Source organism: Sceloporus occidentalis, unplaced genomic scaffold, assembly GCF_023333645.1.
Source record: "Sceloporus occidentalis isolate IW3139 unplaced genomic scaffold, rSceOcc1.0.p SCAF_106, whole genome shotgun sequence".
Classification (NCBI taxonomy): Eukaryota; Metazoa; Chordata; class Lepidosauria; order Squamata; family Phrynosomatidae; genus Sceloporus; species Sceloporus occidentalis.
Genome location: NW_028317086.1, coordinates 1,216,932 through 1,233,167, shown reverse-complemented (window position 1 = coordinate 1,233,167; position 16,236 = coordinate 1,216,932). Strand labels below are relative to the sequence as shown.

The window sequence follows — 16,236 nt, the reverse complement described above, 5'->3', positions numbered from 1 at the left end:
CAAATTCTGTGCTATTATAAAAGAAAAATACGGTATACAGCAATCATGAGGTCTTATGGTTCAGGAGAGAGCAGAGCGGTAATATAGACACTTTGCGCAGCGTACACATACAGAAATCAATTTTTATGAGATACAGTACATTGTATTGCAATGTGGAAGATCACAATTGACTTGGTGTGTACTGATTACATCTCCTTCTCTAGACACAGGGTTCCATGTTTACTAATGATGAGCTAAGTACATAGCATTGCTAAGTATATAATAGCATTATTCTGGAGATGTTATCACCTGAAGGTATCCGTGTTGGGTTTTGCTGATCTTGTTGCTGCTGCTGCTGTTGCTGTCTTCTTGCCAGCTTTTTCATCTGTTATAATTAAATAAGAACATTCAAATCTTTCATTGGAATTTAAAAAAAAACAAAAAACTACTGTATATATAAATACTGTACATTATAAACTGATACATAGAGTTGGTCAACAAGATTGAGAAGGTTAGTGGAGGCTGTTCTACAAGCAGAACATTGGAAGTATTGGAGGTATTGCTCTCTCAAACAGACATTTCCTTTATTATATGTGGTAGTTGTAGTTTTCTAATGAAAATTGTCATTTTAATGTCCTGAACTGTACCCAATATATTTCTTAGGGATTTTTTATTTTCCTATTTGTTTTTACCTCCCCAATTTTATTTTATAGGAAAGAGAACTGAAATACACATTCTTCCACTCCAGTTGTATCATGTATATATTAGCATAGGAGGCTTTAGGTTTTGAGGAGTAAAAAGTAAAAAACTGTGTGTATGACATGTCAATTGCAAGTGATAAATTAGTTACTATTTAAGTTTTTAAAAAATAAATTATAGTAATGACTGGAAATGTCACAGGACTGGTCCCTGGCAGCAGGATGTAGAGTTGAAACAACTTCAGGCTCTGATTCCTAAAGGTCTGGACCAAAAGTGGAGGGTTCCACGATTTTAATGATGATGATGATTATAACTTTGTAAGGAATCTGTGTCTCACTGCTCCCATATTCTCTTAAAGAGGACCCTAATAATCTTCTTATATAGTGGTGTCATCTCTTAATATAGGGAGTGTTTAATTAATTGGGCCACGGTAGAGTCACATAAGCTTTTGGGACAACCAAAAGACTGGTCACAAGTTACCAATGCCAATTATAACGTTCTGTTATGTTTTGGATGGTCACTCTCCTGCACTGAGTTAATTAACTAAGAGTTCCATAATTGTACTTGGTTACTTACTTTTGCTCTTTGGTTCTGGAACCAGACTTGGACCACTCTTACACTGAGACCAGTTTCAGCAGCCAGCGTCTCTCTAACCTTCACACATACAAAATAACATGGGTGTCACTATATATATAAATCCACCAAAAAAGAATAAATACTGAGTCATATGATAATATATTGGTGTTTGTTACTTAGAGAGGGTGGTTGAAGGGAATTAAAGCATACATGAGATATACATATGGCTATCCTGAATACAAGACAAGAGTCCAAAGGACCAATGTTAGGCTGAATGATTTTTTGCTGTCAAATGTTTTGCTTTCTATGGATAATAGGTTTTAAAGTTCTTTCATTGAGGTCATTATTTTATTTTCTGTATAAAATTTTCCAAAACTATCCGAAAGTGCTTCATGACATACTTGAGGAACATCGATAATATTCAGTGTTCTTATGGAAGATCTGGAATAGTTTCTACCACTACGATTCTCAGAATGTACCATATGATTTCCTGCTCTTGCTGGCTAGAGAAGTTATTGGAAACTTTTATGAATCCTCTAAGGTACTCACTTCTGAATTGGATCTGTATTCTAAATTATTTATTTTAAGCCACAAATTAATCTCCATTCTTCTTTTAACCAATAGGTTTCATCCTATTGCTTATATTGCACTTTCATTCTATTCCAGTTTGATGTTATATAGATGATGCTCATTCTTACCTGACATAAGTATACTATTTATGTAATTTCTGAATAACTTGAAGTACTTCCAAGTGGATATTGAATTCACGTAAGGAGTGAAGTTTGTTGTTTTTGATGATTTGTGTGTCTGGATAAAGATCTCATTTGCTATCTATCTCAGTCTCTAAATGGATGGTGGTGAATGACAGCTATTCCAGTCTTAAATATCCTCATTCATGACATAAGTTTAAAGTATTTCCATTATAACAGTTCATCTCTTTCTTTCTAGGATTTAGTCTTAATCTCCTACAGGTATAATTAATTTTGTTGCTGAACTGAGAGCTTAGATAGCAGCTGGGGTGTTATCTCACCTTCCTGCATGGTTTGGAGGACACCTCAAATGACGCTTTAAAAGCCCTACGTTGCTGTGTTGTTAAGATAGTTCTGGGCCTCTTGGGACGTTTCTGGTCCTTACCATCTTCAGTTCCCTTACCATCTTCAAATTTCCCAGCATCTTCATCATCATCACTTTTACCTAAAATAAGAAAATGCTACATTTTTATGGCCCAACCACCATGAAAACCATGATATTATTCCTGCTCAGGACTTAATATTATGCCCCTTAATTGCTCTTTAAGATCATGATTTGTTGCATGTAGCGCAAGTTTTATTTCTTTAAAAATATTAAAGCACCATATAATGTGGGGATACGCAGACTCCCACAGAAGTCGCATCTAATTTTTAAGAAGTTTACTTCCCATGTGCACAAGAAACAGTTTGTGGGTCTGGATGAGCTTAACATTTAATAATGTCGACTTGTACCATCTAAAGAAGCAAAGGCTCAGCACTCAAATGATAAGGTGAGTTTATTTCACGCAGGCAACGTTTCGACGTACAGGTCTTTCTCAAGCCTTGAGAAAGACCTGTGCGTCGAAACGTTGCCTGCGTGAAATAAACTCACCTTATCATTTGAGTGCTGAGCCTTTGCTTCTTTATTTGGGATTTATTGAGGGACTTGGTGGTACCCTGGCTCGTGCACCATTTTACTGCTGAGTGCTGCATTCCAACCTTTCTTTTTGTGTAGACTTGTACCATATGGCGTCACTATAAAAATCACTGTAAGCAAGTAATTAGAATGCGTGTGACTTGAGGGTCACAAACAGGCCAGGTTTTTGGACTTCCTGAATAGAGTGCAAATGTTGGAAGTTGTGCTTATTTGTTCTGTTTGCAATTTGCAATCCCTTATCAGTTCTTATCAGGGACGTATTTATCTTCAGCCTTGCCCTAGGCCACTGTCCATACTGTTGAGCACTGGGAAATGACATCACAACCCTGTGTTCCACCTATTAAGGCCCAATAGGGAAGACTGACACTGATTTGGTGTTAGAGGGGCTCCCCCTCAGACCTGTCACCCTAGGCATAGTTGGCTTAGGCAAGAATATCATGTTGTTTCTTACAGGAACAGCTATCCTCATCTTTACTTTTTATTGGGTTGTCACTTCCCTCTAAAATACATTAATTGTGCAAAAACAAACAATTTGGTCATATCAGACCCCATAATGAAAGGTGATACACCTACTGACCATTTGATTCCCGGTTCTATAGGCATAGCCTATATACTTTTGGGATATAACCCAGAGTCTCAGAGTTTTTCACTCAAACTCAGGGTCTCAGGATAAAGGGACAAAATCTCACGGTCACACAGTCTGGAGCTGATTCCTTCCTATTCTATATTGCCAGGATCATATCTAAGACTCCCAATTGGAGCTTTTGCTCCTAATATGTTATGGCTAATATGCATGCTTGAATGCAGAAGACTTGATTAAGTGTATCTTTAAATAATGTCAAGTCAAGAGTTCTACGAGGATTGGTATTGGAGCCATTTGGTTAACACATTTGACTAGTCACAACATAGAATCTTCTCGATGGGCTGTTAAAGGGTTAATATTTCTAAAATCTCAGAGTCAGCTGATTTAGAAAGTGCTCAGGTATGTCTATAGGGTTAATGTCTCATTTGGGGTAATTTTTACATTGAGCTATTTAAATAAAACCTGCGAAACATATTTTGCATGGAACTGATTAAGAATGTCAGATTTATTTGCCAAACAGATTAATATTTTAGTTTCTGAACTACCTGTAATGGAGCATAAATCATTAATATATTTTTCTAAAGAGCCATTACAGCCAATTTGAGAAGGAAATTATACGTGGATTAAAAGAGCTAATTTATATATCCAAGGGACTCTTGTGGGTATTACGTTTGGAAGCAGGCTTGGCAAACTCACTAGATTTCAGGCAATAGCACGATGTAGGGGTGCTGAAAAAAGGACAAAGGTCCATCAAGTTAGGGGGTCTGTGTTTTCTAGTATGCTATATAGTCATAGAGAATTAAAATAAACTGCTCTATTTTTTCGAATACCATGACATCTTCAACCTAAATGTTGTGAACTTTTGATGCCTTGTACTTATATGAGAAATAAAATAGGCTAATAACCCAGAGTGTGTCCAAATTTTATAACCTTCTATGATATATTTATAATGTGACATTTAGAAAATCATAGAGAGTTCAAGCATTTAATACGCTTGGGCAGAGTTAACGTAGATTCCCCGTGTCCATTTGGTTTCTTCAGTTTCTCATTGTGTCCCAGGAGAAAAGCCTAGGATTATATAAAGTGGCTAACTGGGTTGTGCCATATTGACCGACTGTCCTTTATCAGGAGGTTGCCTAAATCTAAAGGCCTACCTAACAAAACAGGGAGTAGATGAAGTATACAGAACAAGATCAAACATTCTAACACAAGGGACTGCTTACACATGGGACCCTAATATCCACCAGCTTGCCGCCACCTGCTACAAGGAATCCGAGGCTTACAGTAAATGTAGACAGCTAATAAAACCAATGCAAATTCAACAAGGAGAGACTTAGTTTTAATTAGTGAGATCTCAACATCCTTAAACGTCTCAGGCACTAGACGTGGTACTTAATTAAGCCTTAACCCCCTTCCTTTAGTCCTGAGTGTGGAGTTGTAAACATATTGTCTGCGGTGACCTTTTCTTGAGCTGGCCCTGGGAGGCCCGCCACAATTCTACAGTCCATATTGTACAAAAGGCGTTTATCATAAGTATGGGATGAGGGGTAAGAGGGGCATCCTCTGCAATGAAACTGCACTGATCAGATTCTTTCTCTCCTTTTAATCACTATTTCTTTGGTTTGAGGGAATTAGAGGGAGAAGCAAAGTTACGGCACTTAATTGGAAATGGGGTTGGTTTTTTAGTTGGTGCTGTTTACATAGGATTGAGTGATGGAGCTGACAGAAGCTGTAATTGAAGTAAGGTCTTTGGAGATTAGCTTCAGCATATGGGATCTGTGGCTCTACTTTCCCCCTCTCTGCATTTTCCAATAAAATTGGGTTTAGCTTATGCTCTCTTTCTCTCGTCCTCTTGTCTATAAAAAGCTCTTTGAAAGTTAGACATAAGAGAGAAGTGTAAAGGGGGTGGTGTGCTGCATACAAAAATATCATATCTGCATAGTACAGCTGGCAGTGGTCACTACAGAGATCCATATGTTGTCTGGCAATCGTATTGGCACTTTCTACGTTGAATTAGGCTTTATACTGATTAGAACTTTATTAAACATAGAAAATAAAAACTTTTTTGTCCAGCGCTATCCTCCGACACAGAAGCACCTTTAATTAGCAAACAAAATATCAATGTTGTTTTTGGATAGTCAATTATACAGACTGAGGGTGGAAACAGCAACACTTTACAGCAGAGACTAACCCCTTCAAGTTCAGTGACATAAATATACGTCACCATAAACACCATGTAAAATATTTAAATGTCTGCAAAATGAGCAATGTCAGGGAGGGGGATTTGCTGGCTAAGCAGAGACCTGGGGAAACCAACAGCATCCAATATTTGATACTTCGATGCATTGGATACTCCAAAAGCAGATTGCATGCGCAATAACCGGCAATGCCTCTCTGCCAGGGTTTGCAAAAGGCAGGGAATGTAAAGGCTGGTTGGGGAGCTATTCCGATCTTGTCACAGACACATCCTCTACCTCGGAACATATATAATTATATATATATATATATATATATATCGCTTGGAAAATGTAATGATTCTCTAAAAATCCAACACCAAATGCTGGATTGCATTAAGTAATTTCCTAGCGGTGGTTTGCCAGGACAGACATACCTGAGTCAGAAGCTGCTGGGCTTGCCAGGCTGAGTAGATCGCGCTCCCTTTCGTAGTCACTCTTGCAGAGAAGCTGGCCATCTTTCAGAACAAACTCATCGCCCTTCTGGAGTTGCCTCTCACATACACAGCAGCAGAAGCAGCCCAAATGGTAGACACTTTTTTGCACCCTCATGACAAACTCACTGGATGTGATGGTGTCCAGACAAGACCCACATTTTACTGCAAACAACCTATGGGTAAAAAGTGTTGGTAAAATCAATAATCTATGTACCATTCTAATTAAATCTGGTATTCAATTTGTCTTACATGTGGTGCAGAGTTAATTTTTTTTATAGAAACATAGAATTTGGTGGGCTATCTACTATGTCAATTTCTTCCTGATGTAAAACTCTCAAACTTTATTATAAGCTCATTGAGGCAAAAACCCACTTTCTGATGAAGCATATTGGCATGAACATTTCAAGTGAATATGTGTAAATGTTATGAGAGAAACACAATTTGTTATGCTTCATTTGTTATTAAAAACAGAATTGATTTCCATGAAGGTTTTGATTTTCCAGACACGTCAGCAATATATATATATATAGCATTTATGTATGCTCTAAAATAATATAAATACACTGGATGCAAGAAATAATTTGTAAAGTATAAGGGATGATCTTTGTATATCTTTGAAAAAGATCAGTTGGATCAAATGTAGCCACATGGTGGAATAAACACGTTGATTCACTGAGTGTTGAGTTTTATTGTTTTATTTTTAATTTTGCATATCTTTTAGGCACATCCCAATGAAAATTTATAAGATGTGTCTACATGCTGGGATAGTGTCAATAGTGGCCATTTTTTACCTAGTCTTCTATTAGCTCAGATGTTTTGTGATGGAATTTTATGTAGCAAGCGGCTTAGTGGGGGAAGCTTACTGATCTTATTTTACATATAAATCTATTAATAATAATAATAATAATAATAATAATAAGTTATGTGTTTTCATAATATGGTAAAGAACATATTGTTGCCCTTGAAATGTGTGAGATTTATTGAGCTTTTTATTCAATCTGTCTTTGTTGCAAAGGTTTTTGTATTTTTATCAGTATTAATAAAAACGTTAATAACGTTTTTACCATCAAATAGCCTTTTTTTTTTTTTTTCTTTACATGGCGGACGTAAAAGCAAAGTATGGTAGCATATTTCTCCCACATCTAGTATCAATTCCGGACTGAACGTACTCAATGTGTACACAGTTCATTAAGAGCTCCGAGCTGAGCTAATCAGCTTAAACCCATGAATAACACGGGTGAACATAGCATAGCCTCTGACTTATAGCTGCATAACCATACACATCCCACAAGTAAACTATTAGAGAACCTGATCCCATCCAGCTGTTTAATCTGCAGCAGGACAGCAAATTACACGCTGATTAATTATTTTAACATTTTATCCCAAGGCCAATATGTGCAAAACCTGTCTTTGCAATAAAAAAAGTCATCCTTCATGTCTTGTTATTTCAAGCGTGAATATATTTAAAAAAAAATATGTTTTGAGGTCGAAAAACGAAATGTAATCGTTGAAGGACAAGCATATGATTAGAGTGATAAAAATATGCATGGATATTCTGACACACCTGATGAAATTGCAGAAGAAAAAGTTTATGACACAGGAAGCTAGATAATATTTTTTTTCTAAAATGTTGCTTTTTGTTAAACTAGGAGAAACTTCCAATTGCCTTTTTTTAACTTGATTAAAATCCAGTAGTGTAACTCCAAATGCTAGGGACCTTGTGCACTTTTTTTTAATCAGTCCCCCTTTTCCATGCATCCTCCCTGGTAAAGATGATAAAAAATGCCTGTCTCACAGAACATGTAAACTGAAAATTAACCCTTAAAACGTAACCGTTAATAACAGCGTATAAAAACCTTATATAGTATCAACAATGTCTAGGGAAGTCCCTAACTATATCTCACACGTAGTGCACAAGTTTCATAGGATATGGCTCACAATGCCCTAATAACTAAGCCCTATAAATCTAGAATAGATAATAGGCCCCTGAGTGTGTTCCTATAAGGCTAAGTAACAGTGATAGCTTTCTAAAATATCAATCCACCTATGCCTAGAAATCAAAATAGGACTGCAGAATTCTCATAAACTAATAAATAAAAATATACCAGACACGCGTTTCACCATAGCCATCCCTATGGCATTGCAAGGGAATATAAGTCCAGAAAGGACGAATATGTAAGTATGTACTGTCCTGGAGTGGCTTGCATTTAAGAACTAGGTATCTAGTAAATGATGCTCGGTTTGGAGCAATAAGGAACCTCTAATCTTCAGTGTAAGGCTTAGCTGGTTTCTATGAGTGTCTTGGGCATATTCTGTGTTTTTGGCTAGTCAATCTTTAACATGGTGGGCATACATGTTCAGAAAGTGTTTGGCGATTACTGTGTTTATTTAGCTATCCATGTGCTAGGCGTGTGGTAATACCTCCACATTCTTCAACTTGTCCTTCATGATAAAGACACATAGAACTGGAGGGCAAATAAGAACAATTTATCCCATCTAGTCTACCCATTTAAGAAATATATCTTATATATATTAATTTTTCGCTTCCAGACTGTAGCAAGTATTGGGTACACTGAATAATCTAATAGTGAGGAAATATATTTAAGAAATGTTCCTGTTCAAAGTGTAATTGTGATCATCTGTACAGCTGAAATCACTGGGTTTGTAACATTTCTATTTAAGCCACAATATTATATTATGGAATTTGAGGTTTAGTCTTGGGGATTTAAGGATCCTACACTGAGTTCTCAATCATAAAATGATAAATCTTCCTCCTGTGATGGAGAAGACATCCTGAGGAATACAATATTCTGCTGATAGTGAACCCTTAGTCACCATAAATTGAATTACAACCTAATTAAGGAAACAGTCCTAATAATTGACAAATAATAAGGAACACTCCTTGAATGAGCAAGACACAAGATTGTTCAATGAGGGAGAATATAGTCATATTCCATAGAGTGCAAACACAAGTATACAGAAATGAGACAAACTAAAAGGTAAAGCGGCACATTGTCCTTTAGATAGACACATGTATTCATCTATATGCACCTACCATGTAAACAACAATGAAGGACAATTATTTTCTCTGAAGATACCTGATCACAAGGCCATGTAATACACTGAAACTCTGTGTTAGCCCTTCAAAGCAGTAGACTGCTACACCATACCTTAGGAATGCTCACTGGTTTGCTCTGAGTCTCAACAATCTCCACACCATGACCACAACTGGTATACCACAGATGAAATACCAACTTCAATATAGGTGGCTTAATTGCCTTCTTCATAAAGACCATTATTTGTATTGGATGCCCATCACACTTTTCCCATATTACAACTTTACTAAGTGTAATCATGACTGAGGTTTAGAAGACAGGATTGCGATGACATATTAAAAATAGATATGAAATCGTAAACGTAACAATCCTTGGCCAGATGGTACCGTAGTCTCTGTAAACCTCACAGAGGCTGTTTATAGCTTGTGATCTAATTATATGTACCATTTGCACTAATTGGGAGTAATTCAGCATTTGATGCCATCGTGGCTAGACAGCACATTAAAGCATTAAACACCTACATGGAGAAATTGGCTGCGTGATTTCGGCTAAGTATAGCTGTGTGTATTTAAAGTGGGTTTGACACTCACCAATATGCGTATTATTAACTCTTGTACAGAGTTAGTATGCTGATATTATTGGGCAGCAATGTGTATGAACTATTTTTTCAAGCATTTGAAACAAAGCAGGCCACACCAAATCCTTCCAGCTATAGCTGACCGCTGCTCACATCATTTTCAGAAAGCCTTATTTCTATGGACCACACTTCAGTCCCTAGACATGTGCTTGGAACGCACTTGTAAATTTGGGAGAGCTTCTATGGCAGATACTCTACTATTCTGTTTCTTCCTAGTTATATACTTTGGCATCCATAATTCGCAAACACTTGATTATTGAACATAATGTATTGATTGATTAATTGATTTCATTAAAAAACATAAAATAAAATAGGCAAATAGATATGTGTTTTGGTACATGCACAATGTATTCTGCCCTGGATCACAGTTCTTTAAAATAAAAATGTAAAATGAAATTATGAATTTCAGTAAATAAAATGTATACAATTATATTTCATGTGATAGCCTTCTAAAATATCAATCCACCTATGCCTAGAAATCAAAATAGGACTGCAGAATTCTCATAAACTAATAAATCAAAATTTACCAGACACGCGTTTCCCCATAGCCATCCCTATGGCATTGCCATTAACATTTTTTGATATACCGTAATTGTCCACTTCTGGCATGTGTCTTTTCTTGTCTTACAGTCGTAGATACAAATGAATCCAAAGATAATACATTGATATTATTGGAGATCAACATAAATATAATATCTCATGGAGTGTACATTTTTAAATAATAAACCTCTCTCACTGTCATCCGACCTAGAAGACTAATATTATTGTACATGTACGTATTCCCAGTTAACGTCATTCAGAATATATGCTTGACTTGGGTCTGGTTGTAGAGCATTTATATATGTTGTAAGTTAGAAGGCCAAGAAAAAATATATTGATGTATGGATATTTATTGAATGACAATATATTTATTGTCTAATATTATATGGAACATTAAAAGTAAATTGGGCTATACCCTACTTGTATCATGCACACACTCAGATATCCTGACTGCATCCGGTTATCTTGTGCTTGGCTAGCTGTCCTTCTCATATCTTTCTTTTCCTGTACTCCTCCTGGTGTATTAGACATGTCTTGTACTGCACCCAGTATCTCAATGCCTGGTTGTGCATTTCATTCAGATCCTTGGAACAGTAAAATTCCAGGACTAATTTACCCATTATCTCTAGGGCTGCTTTGTAGGCAGTAAACTGCTTGTCTTTATCCTTCCACTCACAGCAGGGAAAGTGGTCAAGTATGGAAGGAGGAGGGAATGGGATTAGAGGATTGAACACATGGACCTTACTGATTCTTGTATTGCTCCACCTTCCCACCCATTGAGAAGTTACAGGTTGACATTGTGCTCCAGAAACCCAACAATAGTCTGACTAACGTACCCTGTGTTTTTATTTTCCTTTAATTAAACTAAGGGATTATCCATTGTACAAAACACCCACAGAAATAAGGATGAAAAAATGTGACTGTGTTTAGAGCCCTGGGCAGAAGTACGAACAGCTGCATGGCGGTTTTAGGAATTACTTTTAATTTTTGTAGACCAGGCCAAGTTATCCATGGATTGAGTCAAGAGAACATGACTTGTGGCTATGATGGAAAGATTAGGCCTGTTTATTTTTATCTTGCTCCTCTTTTTAGACTGCTACATTTATCAGATTTATACAATTAATGCTAGACACCTAGTACTGCATTTAGAAACACAGAAACATAGAATTTGACATCAGACCATCTAGTCTTCCCATTTTTCATGATGTAAAAACACAATAATGTAATCACTCCTTGGTCTCGTTTTAGATTCAGGATAGCCATATGCCTATTCCATGCATGCTTAAATTCCCTGACTATATTAGGATTCTGCTGGGAAGCTGCTCCACTTGTCTACTACCATCTCCGTAAATGTAAAAAAAAAAGTTAATTTCTGTAAAAATAACCATCAAGTTAAAGATAGTGTAAATATCTATAAATATTGAGGTTTTCACAAATGACCATTCACAATGTTTCTTTACAGAAGTTTCGAATATTTGTCAGGTGACCTTTTAAAATTAATCTGCAAAAATGTACCATCTATTCAAGATAATTATATGGAAGCAATGACCTGGCCAGTAACAACAAATTAAGTAAACTTTCAAAATATGGATATGTTTGTATGAATGAAAGCTAGAGTTCCTACAATAACATGTAAAACATGGTTAGAAACTGTTCACAGCCCAAAGTTATTGTATCTTGAGATAGGAAATCATTTAAAACAATCTTAAAAAGGGCGTCTGGTTATAGCACCCCTCGCAGAGGCATAAGGGATGGTCGTATCTTTGCACATCCCTCTTGTGTTTTGCTAGGCCCAGGTACCAGTTCCGTAGCTCAAAGTAGCCTCACGTGATCATCTGACCAGCCGTTTGTTTTTCGCCTTAGCAGTTAACATGACCCCTTATTCTCTCCCCCTGACCCTCTCCTCCTGTGACAGACAAGTTTTCGTTTAATACCTGGCAACCAAGGGAGAGTTAAGCTTCCTCAAATATGAGTGTTTTTTTTTTTTTGGCTGGAACGGCACAGGGCTGCAGCCCAACCGAGAGAGAAAAATTAAACACCACAGGCTGTGGCTCCAGTGAAGAGGAGATAAAGTGTTCCCATGGAGTAGGCCGGGCACAGCCTTTCTCTAGTTAATACTTAACAAGGCTCCACAACAAAGGCAGCCAATGTAGCCTGTGCTTAGCAAGCTGATTCCCAACATACTGCTATGTAATGGAGATTTCAGTCGACAGTAACCCTATCAATCCCACGGACATGTCAGGCTCCTAAAATGAATCATTGGGCTTTCTCAATCATGTGTACTGCTCATGCTGTGACAGCTTCGAACCCTGCGTTTGTGTTGTTCGGGTCACTTGACCACAACATTTAACCTTTTTTTTTTTTAGAGCTATACGGCTAAAGTAACGTTAACAGTTCCTCCCTCTCTTGTTATGAAAGGGTTAATGGGGTGACTTTTATCATGCAAACTCATCCAGCGCCTGTTTCTTGCCAACCATAGCTGACACTGGAATAAAGACATTAATTGGGACAGTCTTGGTGGTATTTCTCCATTTCTGTCACATGTCCTTTATGTTGAAGGCCATAAGATCTCAACGGTGTGAAATAATATGCCATCCAATATGTCCCTGAATACCAAGAAAGCAATTACTTTGCAACATTCTGTTCACAGGAATCCTGAACGGGGTTAATGGACTTCTGACTCCTGCACAGTTTTGGGGTTATGGGAGAAAATGAATCCTACTTGCTGCCAAAAACATCCAAAGTGCATTATATAAGACTGGCTGGAATCATATGCGATGAGTGACATTTCACCGGATTGACTGGGATAAATTTCCTAGGTTGGCAGCTGTAGAGTGGATTATATGCATATCTTTAGTATTTTTTTTAGTTTAGTTTACACTCTTTTTTAAATTCATATTTGTACTACATACACACAATCCATATTGTATTACAAAAACGTGTTAGTGCAAGTGCTCTTTACACACCATAATGCCCTGAAAGTATATTATTCATAATTCCCATTAATTACAAAGACATTGCCTTTTTTTTGCATAGTACTACTTCACGGATAGTAGCATAGTCCCTAGTGAGACGAGATGTGTCTCACTAGTCTATTCACAGAGATTCGTATTGTATTCTTGACAGTGACATTTTTGATTTGGAGATAATAAACCCTTTAGTGTTTTGTAATGGACAGATTTATTTTAAACTAATCAAGACCTCAAAGAACCAGTAACTGCACTTATTAATAACTGTTGTCTTAACATTTAAGGTATCTTCAGACATCTTCCGATACTAAACGTATATATAAGTGCTCCACTTTATGAACCCTGTGATTGGGGTTTAAGGACTTATCTAGACAAAAAACTGTGGTGTAAACCAGATAAATAGAAACAAATTAATGTTACCAAGTTCCTCCTAAGTAATATGATGATGATGATGATATTTTTGCTGATTAATAAAGTACAGCAATAGTGAATTATTGAGGAACTGTCAAAGATCAAACCTAACTTTCCAGCACCAAAAACCATCTAATCACTTGTTATCATTACGATTAATTCCAATTTATATTTTCCAATTTTGGCTTTCATTTTCTCTCCATTTAGCGTGTCCATTTATTTCCCAACCTGTCAGATATCAGAACACGTAACTTTGCCATTGTATTCCATTCAAGTATAGTAGCTCAAGCTCATGGCAAATCGACGTATCTCCGAATGTGCATTATAGCCCTGATAAAGACTTGACTCTGCGGTTAAACTCAATGTGAACTTGTCATGGATGTCAAAGCAGCGAATGCCCCAGGTCAGCTTTGGCTCTCAGGTCAATTTTAGATTACTCTGCCGCCATTATCACCTTGACCAAAAGTGCAGCTAATAATGACTACGTATGCTAACACAGCGCATTACTTTTATTATGAGGGCTTAGATATAATTACTTCATTTATAAATATAATGTTGTTTCATAAAATGTATATGCACCACAAGAATATGTGTGTTCCTTATGAAAAGTAAAAGAAAATGATGCAATTTTTGCTTATGTTAGGAAAAAGATAACATATGCCTCTAAAGATAACATTTTGTCAGATGGAGATGGCGTCGACACAGCATGAAATCAATGTGAAAAGGAGAAGCCATAGATTGTCACGTATGAATGTGAAAACAATCAGGGCTAAATTTTCACACAAGAGATCCAGGGGGTATCAAGAGACCCTCTAAATGCATGTGCAGAGAGCACTCCTCTTTATTACAATGAGAGCACTTTAATTCCATAGATTGGTGGCTTCAAGTAGTTAAAAGTGACATGAAACGTGTCCTCAGAAGGGACAATGCACTGCATCCCTGGATCTGAATGGGTTTCCTAAAGGAAAGTTGTTGTTTTTTGTAAACAGGTAAAGAATGTATATTAAAGTAATTTAATATGGATTCTCTATTGGTAAGGCTATATGGAGTCTGTTTCACACTTCGGCAGGTTCTCTGTTCACAAATATTACCGTATTTGCTGGATTATAAAACGACGTTTTTTTCAGAGCAAATGCTCTGAAAAATACCCCTCGTCTTATAATCGGGGCCGTCTTATAATCAGACCTCAAATAGGTCTGACTATGAGACAACTAAGATCCAGATCCCCCGCAGCTGCAGGGGACCTGGATCCTCCTGTCTCCTCCCCCCCGCCCCACTTACCGGTACGTCTGAGTCCCCAGTGTGTAGCTGGGGCAGCGTGTAGATGTCTACGCGATTCGCGTAGACAACTTCCGCTGCAGCAGGAAGGAGGTGTGACTAGCAGCGGGGGTTGTCTGTGTCCATCGCACAGACCTTCCCTGGCTGTCAGAGATCAGAGTTCCCCGCACTGGTGCCGGTGCTGCACCGGTGCGGGGAACTCTGATCTCTGACAGTCGGGGAAGGTCTGCGCGAAGGACGCAGACAACCCCCGCTGCTAGCCACGCCTCCTTCCGGCTGCAGCGTAAGTGCGTGGGATCTACACGCTGCCCCGGCTACATGACAGGGAAGTCAGAAGCCCCAGTAAGTTTGGGGGGGGCCGGGGGAGTGTTAAATGGGGGGCATAAGGCATTTCTGGAGGCAGAGTGCTCTGTGAAATGCCTTTTAACCCCCTGAATGCCACTCTGCCTCCAGAAATGCCTTTTTAACCCTCTATACGCCACTCTGCCTCCTGAATGCCTTAAACCTCCCTATATGCCACTCTTCCCCATAATATGCCTTTTAACCCTCTAAATGCCAGAGTGGCATATAGGGGTATAAGGCATTTCTGGAGGCAGAGTGGCACATAGGGGGTCAAAAGGCATATCATGGGGCACAGTGGCATATAGGGTTAAAAGGCATACCATGGGGCACAGTGGCATATAGGGGGTATAAGGCATTTCTGGGGCAGATGTGCATAACTAGGGGGCAGGTTGGAAAATAGAAGGAAATAAAACCAAAATATTTTTCTCAATCATAGCTTTTATTACAAAAAAATAGTTTAGATGAATTAACATTTACTGGTAAAACTTTTTTCCTATAGGGTCGTCTTATATTCAGGCTTTTTCTTTTTTTTTCCTAAATTAATATTCCGATTTGGGGGGTCGTCTAATAATCAGGGTCGTCTTATAATCGAGCAAATACGGTAATTTGGTGGTAGAAACAGTTTCTTTGAGTTTGGGCAAATAGTGGGAATCTTGAGTCTGCTATGAGGCAAGCAGTTTCCTAAATCCAGTAATCACTAAAATCAGAGAAGAAGCTCTAGAAAGCTGGAGTCAACTTCTGGATGGTGAATTAGTAGGCCACTTTCACCATCAGTGTGTGCACAGATCTTACGGGTTTTCACTGTTCCCATTTTTTACTTACAAGGTTGA

General features: G+C 37.8%; 1 protein-coding gene across 1 annotated transcript in view; it reads right to left on the bottom strand.

The window, feature by feature from the left end:
• LOC149283317 (LIM homeobox transcription factor 1-alpha-like) overlaps positions 1–16,236 on the bottom strand; it is a 38,330-nt gene that overhangs the window by 2,892 nt on the left and 19,202 nt on the right. The window contains exons 3-6 of the mRNA XM_089497728.1: positions 6,114–6,346; positions 2,285–2,448; positions 1,255–1,332; positions 289–364 (exon numbers count right to left, since the gene is read on the bottom strand). Of these exons, the coding sequence (XP_089353854.1) occupies positions 289–364; positions 1,255–1,332; positions 2,285–2,448; positions 6,114–6,346 (551 nt within the window). The remainder of the gene's footprint in view (positions 1–288; positions 365–1,254; positions 1,333–2,284; positions 2,449–6,113; positions 6,347–16,236) is intronic.